This window comes from Sinohyriopsis cumingii, chromosome 18 (genome assembly GCF_028554795.1).
Source record: "Sinohyriopsis cumingii isolate HCF-2022 chromosome 18, ASM2855479v2, whole genome shotgun sequence".
In the NCBI taxonomy this organism is placed as follows: domain Eukaryota; kingdom Metazoa; phylum Mollusca; class Bivalvia; order Unionida; family Unionidae; genus Sinohyriopsis; species Sinohyriopsis cumingii.
The window spans coordinates 22,397,482-22,407,115 of NC_142978.1; the positions used below are offsets into that span (position 1 = coordinate 22,397,482).

The window sequence follows — 9,634 nt, forward strand, 5'->3', positions numbered from 1 at the left end:
TATGAATATATTGTAAAAATAGATCGCAGGTTTCGATTCTGTCGATAGTGTGTGTGTGTGTGTGTGTGTGTGTGTGTGAAATGGTTTCATCTAATACGATGTTATTCATTAATGAATAATTTTTTATTCCTAATCTGTCACAAAGTGACCTGCGTGGACCAAAATGTTATATTATACGTTGTATGAATGACACACATGGAAGAGACTTACTAAATACTTTATAAACCCATGTCATGTGGTGTTTGACAAATAAATATCTTGCCCGGGTATGGGCATCCCACTCAAAATTTCCCTGCCTATTACAGTGTAGCTAGTAAATTGTAGGGTTTGGTGTCAGCACATTCTATTTTTATCAACAAGCTCTCTTATGTCAGCACACTTTCTTTCACTGAGTGTCAACTAGAGCGCAAGCTTAACCATCCCATTTCCGTTACAGTTTTAGATTCCAACTTTTCGAACAATTAACCTACATATAGGAAATCCATACGGACCATTTAATTTTGGTGTGGGGATGGAGCTGCGATTTTCTTTTGTGCTGAGATATTGTATTTTCTTTTATCTCAAGTTAATTAGGTTTTTTTTATTTCAAATAATATAATGGATATAATATGGCATTATTTTGCTATAAATTAAAGCAAGATATCTATTCCAGCTTTTGAAAGACGGGACTTTAAAAAGGTGCAGACCCCTGGCCCAGAATTGTCCCTAATATGTTAACGGTATAGCGTGGTACGTATCGCAGTATATTCAAAAATAGCGCGGTGCAACAATAAAAAAATTCGTGGTACCCAATTCCATTTGTTTTTTTTTGTTTTTTTGTTTTTTTTTTTTACCAATAGTATTAGCATATGACATTAGTAAACGGCATTATTTTTGTACATATGATGCCCAACTCAAAATCGGACCATAGTTCACGAGAGAGGTGGTGTATATTTCAAATATATCGTAAATAAGTCGGTTAATTTTTCCTATATGAAATGTTGTATACGTCCAAATCAGGCCTGATAAACAGCTTGAATTACTCTGCGATAAACGATCAAAGGGTACTTACACTCGCTGCATGCAGCACATGGCCTGCTGAGTTAATTCCCGCGCTACTATCGATCATAGCAGACGATAATTTATGAATGAAGCAGAGATTCTGCGTCAGCATGCTGCTGAATTCTGGGACTGTTGGATAGAAAATCTTGGTTGGAAGCCGCCATGGTATTTCTGTTTACAGCCAGTCTCTCTCTATATAACAAAGCGAGTTGGCCTCCATAGGTCGCCATGTATGCAACCATTTATTCTCCAAAATGCACAGTAATTCCCTAATTGAATGGACTACTTGACATAAAGACCAAATGCTGCTGCGAACGCAGATGGCGACCCTTGAGTTCTATGATGCGGTATTGAACAATGAACTGCAGCATCTGAAACGGATCGTCACTCAATATAAGATCGACTTGAACGCCAGGTTTGTCGAGGTAAGGAAAAAGAATCATGCCGACCTATGCCCCATCCATCTAGCGTCTTACCGTGGTTACACGTACATGTTACAGTACCTGATAGAATCAAAATGTGACGTGAACCTGGCGACAACCACGCTTAGACGAACTGCGCTCCATTTTTCTGTGTTACGGCATAAAATTGCATGCATGTTGCTTTTAATCGCTGCTGGTGCTAAACTTGATTCCAAAGACACTTTTGGAAATTCTCCCTGTCATTACGCAGCAGATGATGGCTACTGTCAAATCCTTGACGTCCTAATTCGGCGTGGCGTTAACGTTGACATACAGGACATTACGTCAAAAACGCCGTTGATGAAAGCTGTCAGAAATAACAAAACTGACGCCGTATTAAGATTGCTTCGAGCTAATTCTAACCTCAATATCACCGACCGGAACAGGGACATGGCGTTACACTATGCGGCTAGAAACGGGTGTGCCGATATAATAGACATTCTTATTTCGCAGCATAGTTACGTTGATGTCCAGAACTACTGGGGAAGGACACCTCTCATGGAATCCGTGTGCTACAATCATAAGGAGGCGGTAGCCAGGCTAATCAGGGCTTCTTGTGATGTGAACAGGCGCGAGTTTAAAACTGGCGACACAGCGCTCCATATTGCGATCAAGAGGAACTATACCACTGTAGTTGAACTGTTGCTAGCCGCTGGTACGCGCCATGACATATACAATCACCAGGGAGAGACTGCCGCTTATGACGCCGTGCTTAGCAACAAGATGGACATAATTAAACTAATGATTATCTATAATTGTGATTTAGAACAACCTATAAAATATTTCTGTAATGGTGTATACAAGTCTCTGTTCCAGCTGGCGGCAGAAAGGGGACATTTCGAAATTTGCCGTCTGCTTGGAACCTTCGGATACGTGGACTTTACTGCACGTGTTCACTTTTACGCAGGGTACGTTCCAACACGAGTGGTCGGCGAGCAAGATGATGTCATTCACTGGCTGCGGAAGAAGATACAAACGGTACCGTCATTACAACAACTTTGCAGGAAGCGTATTCGCAGATCCCTAGGTCACAAAATAGTCCAGAAAGTTGCATACCTGCCCATGCCTCGAGCTTTGAAAGAATATGTCCTAATTCGTGAGATGTACGACAAAGACCCCCTTCCACCCAATGTATATTGACATCGTATTTTCATCTGCACAGATATATTATGGAACTGTTTCCTTGATGAGGACAACAGAAGAACAAGACTGTATCTTAATTGTTTATTTACGCCACTAAAACGAGCTTTAACCCTTTAATTGGTGCTCACTTTAAAATGGAAAAACATAGCCGTGACAAATTGCCTATTTGTACTTTACTTTAGCATCATCACGGATCATTTTGTTTTAAGGTCGTATATAATGTCACATGCACTTCGTTGGTTGGTGTATTATGGTAGTCTGTTAGTGACGTAGCTAGAATACTTGCGACCCTATGGAAAACTTACCGATGGGCACCTGAATAATTTATAGTGTAAAAAATAGAATTAGTGGGCCCCGATGTTTTGCATACTCATGCTATATGGCAGCTATGCCGCTGGGTCTGTTTATACCTGACTTAGACAAAGAAGAAGAAAAAAAATGTAGACTGCTGCAATCGTAGAAGCAAAGAAAAAAAAAATCGGATGATAACTGAAGCAGTCTTTATCTTTTGTCAACGATCGTAAATGAATTACACCATTGAATGCTTCGGTAATTATAAATCTGTAGCATCTAAAATACCTCCAGTCCCATTTATATTTTAAGATTTTTTTTCTCGCTCTGAACACATTTACAGGACCATCATTATTGCTCTGTATTTTACACACACATCCACAAACGACAGGCAAAGAGACGATCATCCCAAGTTTGAAGTAATAATAGAAAGGAAGAATTCCAACAAACAAATTAAGGCTTTTTGTTTTCCTTTCATACTACCATTATTTACTGTCGGAGAAGACTTAAATCGATCTTGTATTAGAGTAAATATTCATTTGGCTATATTTTAGCAACTTAAGCAAAATCCCGAGATTACCGACTATTGGCATTAGCCAATCGAACGTCTTTGGTTTAATTTAAATCAAGTTGTGAGGGCATATCTGACACTTTTGGATCGGGTGATATTATGAGTTGTTTGTTGGTTTTTTTATAATTTAGTGACGCGACTCTTCATGCTACCTACCGTACATCCTGTATGTATTTTTTTATCATGTGTAACGAGTAATAAATGTGAACGTCTAAAAAACAATATGGGCGAGAATCCGACTAGGTGTTTTTACGGGGGAGGTCAGTTTCGTCGTGACCTCATCGATCTTCTAGAGAACTGGTGCTCTTACTTAGATGTCTTCTCATGGGTGTGTTTTGAGCTGTGACCAGAACAAAATTTCCCCTTAAGTTTTTTTCCGATGGGTTGGTGATCTAGACAATGACACACACCCCACCTCCCCAACAGTCAAACTGATTCATGTTTAGAATTTAGTTAAATGGACATCGCCAAAACATCAGATACAGGTCCAGCTATATTTATGGCCATTACTACCAAAATTCATCAAAATTCACTTTAATTCCTAAAACTTAAGAAAATTTGTATACTTTACTCGAAACTTAAGGATAAACAGCCTCAAACATATCGGTGATTCATGCACAAAACTGTTATGTGTGGTTACATATCCTTTAAGAATATTTCTGCTAAGTTTTAAAGGTTCTGCTTGAGTGCAACCACTATTTCTAAAAATGCCGTTTTAGTAAACGAGTCAAAATCTAGTACTGGAATGAACTTTAGATCATACCTTCTTGTACGAGTTACAATTCACCTCATTTTGAATTGTCTTTTTTATTTTCCCCAATGTGTTCCATTAACATGAATGTATAATATTAACAATTACAAGATATTTACCTAATCATGCGTTAGACAGGCAATGAGTTATTGATTGACTTTATTATTATTATTATTATTGTTATTATTAATATTATTATTATTATTGTTATAGACGATTTGAAAGCAAGAGAAAGTTCACGGTATTCTTGCGATAGAAGCAGGTGTGTCAACTGGGCAGGAGTATAAGCAGTTCCTGTTGTTTGAAAACTCGCTTTAATTAATGCTTCATAATGCTTACGAAATGTGCGACTTGTGAAAGGTTCTCCGACTGTAATGTCCAATGGTACGTAATTATTTTTGTTGGTTCAAAATATTTGAATACTGTGAGCAAATCACGATAATGACAAGTATTTTCTCCCAAGCACATATATGTCAAATTGGTACACAACTCATTCTTGTCATGTCTAAAACTTGGAATGGAATTATAAGATTAGTTTTGGGGTATCAGCAATTTGTTCGGTTAGGTATGTTTGCTTTACTAAAAAAATTATAACCTTGCGTTTTCCTAAGTTTTGCGTAACAAGCTCCAACTGAAATTAAAATCCCCAGAATCTAATATACTTGGAAATTAAACAAGTCGGTGGAGCTAGCGGTGTAAATCTTTAAATGTCTGTTATAACTGAATTAAACTTGCAAACTATCAGACTATATTGACTAATGGCTTTAGATTGAGTTTCGTGCTTAGAACGTCTAAAGAATATGGGACATGGCCTCGTAGTCCCGAAAGAAGCACAAAGATCGAACTCGTGCTCAAATTTCAAACATTGTGATATTTTCGAACGTTAATGGTAGTAAAGTTGCAATTATAAATAATTCAGAGTAATCTTCCAGTCTGAAACTTGAAATACCCGCTTAACATTTAGACTGTAAGAGGTCATTCTAATATGATCGTTAATTTGGAGTGTCAAGTCTGGCGTTTTGTGCTCTGTCAATTTCATGCTTACGGAGCATGGTGTAACCATCACATCCTCGAAATCCGGTAATATGTAACAACATGTTTGACACCGGGAAGCAATTGGGTCTTTTTGGTTAGCAATTGCAGGAGGTGGTATGGAAATCAATGATGGAGGATGGAACACAATATGTTGATGAACTTGTATTTTGCATTGTTTTAGTCAAAAAGATTAATTATACGGGAGTTCACTCTATTTTTGTTGTCAATGACTACCAAGCTCATTACGTAGTGGTGATGTTAGACGCATGCATAGATTATCATGGTCTCGATACTAAGTGTGGTCACAGCCTGCTTGGCCCTCTTTCACGTAACAACACATTTTTGCCAAATCTACACAAAATTCAAGGTGAATTGTCAATACTTCAGATGTCATTTACTAGTTTTATCCCTATTAGTATATATATCTTCTTATGGATCTGTACTTAAGCATTTTCACCGTAAAGTAACTCTAATCAATTATACTAGGTTCAAAGCTTAAAAAGATAGATTTTAAAACACTTCTGATTCACTGTGAGAGCAAAACATTTTAGCGAGAAAAATGATTTAAAAATGAACATAGCAACTAGTTTTCACTGAATCGAAGCAGTCTTTTGTCAAAATCGGTCTTAAAATGTTGCTTGTCTTGCATATGAATGAATCAATGAGTTCAATCAATGAAAGTATTCGAATCTGAGCTAAAATGAAGAACTATCCCAAAGGTAAAACATGGATTACAAATTTATTAGGTTGAGAAAAAAAAAGTGACTTGAGATCTGAAAACCGAACTCAAATCACAGCCATTATATAAAAACAATAATAATAATGCAGATTAAAAAAAAACCACTGCTTAGAATAAAATACTGTCGTACAATTGGTTACGATTTCTCGCTCAAATCAGCAATTTGTTATTTAGCTCAAATAAATCAGAATTTCGCTCATACATTTGGCATGGTTAGCAACAGCCTTGATGATTTATTTAGGCTAATGCGTCGGGTGTTGATGGTAATGATTGTCATTAATATTTCGTGTTTCATTCTAAATGTTCTGGAGAATGAAGTCTTCAAGTTGTCTTGCTGAAATATGTAGAGGGCGCTAAATAAAAACTTAGGTTTGTACTTTTTATGTTGCAAGTTCGGTTTTCCCCAGTCAGATGGAACTGTAAGGACTTTTGTGCAAGATCCTGACCATTGTTAAACTAACTTTTTTTTTTCAATTTAGAGTGACCATTTAATTAGACTGGTGGAGATAGGACGTGGCCTTTTCTTAACTTTTTCAAACTTATTTAATTGATTCATGCTGCATACTAATTGGTATAACATTAGAAAAGTTTTAAAAAGCAAGCAGAACATTGTAATAAATAGAATCTTCTCCCCACCTCCCTCTAAATTAGTCTATTCCTTTAACAGGAGCTCATTATTCATAAGAATATTTAAAGCGGTGTTGCCTGTTATAGAGTGAGTTATAAAACTGTCATATGTACAAGACTGATGGACTAAACTAAAATAAACCTCATTTTAAAATTTAAAAAATGGCTCTCGTCGTTTTTTCTTTATAAAATCAAAGGTTTTACAATAAGATCAACATTAAAATATAGGCAGGACTTTCTCTGATAATAACATTATGGTTTCTCAATTTCAAATGTCCATCTATGCACAAATTGCAGATAGTAAGTGTGTGTGTGTGTGTGTGTGTGGAGGAGTTAGTGAGATGGAGGGCCAGTAAAATATATAGCCCACCGATATCTGCAGATTTTTGGAGGGAAAATACACTGGCATGTCTTTTTCAGGTGACGTGACATCCCTCTAGACTTGCTTATTAAATATCAATATGATTTCTTAATGCTGAGATTGTAAAAAAAATCCTAATAGAGATTGTATTCACAACTAATGCTGACATTATTAATGAATATAACTTTGGAATGTAAAGATCTGTGATACGTCAATACAATTTTGAAAATTTTCTATATATAAAAATAAAAATGGAGCAATATTTATCAACGATCTATTATTCCCAATGTCAACAGCTAAATGGGAGACAATCTTTTTTAAAAACTTTTTCAAGCTTAGAGCTAGTAAACTGTACATTTTCGTCTCTAATAAATTGTCTGAAACCTCTCAAAAGCAATTCACATGAATGTATTATAATGAAAAATCCCAAAATAATAACCTCAAGTCATCATGGTAACCATTTACACCTTTTTTTAAGTAAGAAATGATGTATCTATGAAATATGTTTTTGTCTGTGTGTGGTCAACATGTTATTCTGTCAGAATCATTGAACTTGGCATGTGGAAGCTAAACTGCTTTGCTTTAGAATAGTACAGCATAAAAACTTATCGCCTGTACTCACTTAAAAAAGTCGATTCCAACTGCAAACTGCACAGACTCAGATCTGCTGTCACAAAAGGTGCTGGCAGATCTGCATCCATGAAGTTTGTTATAAGTAATCAGCAGAACAAACAACACAGACCCAGATTTGCTGGCATATTATGCAACAGCAGATCAGAGTCTATGTTGTTTGCAACTGGACTCGTCTTATAAGCAATTACTACTCAGTAACTTTTTTTAAGGAGGAGCTTCTGGAATGTGAGCAAAATTAGCCTATTAAAACAGGTAGCTATTTAATATATGTTAATTTCTTTACTAACCATGTGGTAGACAAATAAAATAATGAATGATAAAGTTTTGACGACCTTTCAGGCAGGTTTGACCTTTATAGCTGTAGTTGAATACAAAGCTGTAGTATCAGCAGTATGTAAATCAAATGAAAACAAACCCTTTTCCAGGAAATATCTAATTACACAAGGCACTCACCATTATGAATTACCTTCTTGATATTTCCTGGATACATCAACCAACTAGGTATGAAAATAGCAAAATGATTCAAACAATTGGTAGATTGTGGAAAACACCTGAAATACTCCTGGCATGTTGTTAATAAACATTTTCCTTTTATAAGAAATATGGCGTGCTGGTCATGTGCACTCATTTTAATGTCTTGCAATGGAAATGCTTTTGTTGGAAGGTGAGTATAAAGGTTGGGTGGGTGGGAGCTGTGGGGATTATTTTGAATCAGATGGTCATAGATCAAAGTCATTGGGACTGTTGGAAAGTTCAATTGTACCCTTCTTAAGAATTTCCATCTAGGTAAGAATAATATATTGCTGCATGCTATGAAAGGGGTTAAGAAGGTGCAGATTTGATCAAAGTCATAAAAAAGCAAGATTTCCTAAAATTGACTGGTGCTCTACTGGATGAAAAGAATTTCCTGGAATTCAAATTAAGACCATTTCTTCATTTTAACTGCTTACTGCTCAAACCATCTTTGATATTCTTTAGCTGACTGTCAGCTTGGCACCAATTTCATTTAGGACCAACAAAGATTCATAAGAAGCATTCTGGTGAAAATGCTAAATGTCAGCTTGGCACCAATTTCATTTAGGACCAACAAAGCTTTATAAGAAGCATTCTGGTGGAAATGCTAAATGTCAGCTTGGCACCAATTTCATTTAGGACCAACAAAGCTTCATAAGAAGTATTCTGGTGGAAATCACATGATGATACGACTTTCCATTTGGGAGAAGTAATGATAATAAGATTTTCAAGATGGATGCCACTGCGAAAATTTTCCATATCAGATCAGCACTATTTCTACTAAGTACCTACTAGACATTGTACAAAGCCTTTGCTGAAAGCACAATGTCGATATGATCAGCCAGTTAAGTGAAGCAGTGTGGCAGTCATATTAGAAGTCGGATCTGCACCCTTTTCATTTATGACTAATTAGACTAACTAGACATCATAAGACTATACATCATCAAAATAATCTTTCAGTGAAAACCCTATGTTGATATGACCCTGCATTCATATGGAATAGTGATGACAAGATTTTCAAGATGGCCATATTAGATGTCTAAGTGGCAAAATTTTCATTTAGGACCAATTAAACCATGGGATGAATGTAAGCTTCCAGTTTCAAGGCAATCCTCCAAGTGTTTTAGAAAGAGTAGTGATAACAAACTTGTGCTAATGGCCAGATGGATCATGGAGTACAGATGTCAGACAGTGGACATCACCTTACCATAAGCTATTTCAGTCTATCACCAGTAGAGCTAAAAATAGACTTATATGGCCTCGAAGGAACCCGATGCTTTCTGCATGAATTATTTGTCACATGCAACCAAGCAGCAAAATGACAAAGGTTTGTTCTCCCTATTATTGATGTGGTCTTTGCAACTCAGTTTTTCACTAAGACTTTAAAAGCAAACCAATGATGTTACACTGTATGGGGATGTAATTTTGTTCTATCATATATATATATATATATATATATATATATATA

General features: G+C 36.2%; 1 protein-coding gene across 1 annotated transcript; it reads left to right on the top strand.

Moving 5' to 3' along the window:
• The first annotated feature begins 1,149 nt into the window (after positions 1–1,149).
• LOC149776209 (uncharacterized) lies at positions 1,150–6,822 on the top strand. The gene has a single exon (XM_089942559.1). It carries the CDS (start codon positions 1,344–1,346, stop codon positions 2,640–2,642), a length of 1,299 nt encoding a protein of 432 aa, XP_089798685.1. The 5' UTR covers positions 1,150–1,343; the 3' UTR covers positions 2,643–6,822.
• Positions 6,823–9,634: the final 2,812 nt, after the last annotated feature.

Coding starts and splice junctions, on each gene's coding strand:
- LOC149776209 (XM_089942559.1), top strand. CDS start 1,344: ATGCTGCTGCGAACGCAGATGGCGACCCTTGAGTTCTATGATGCGGTA.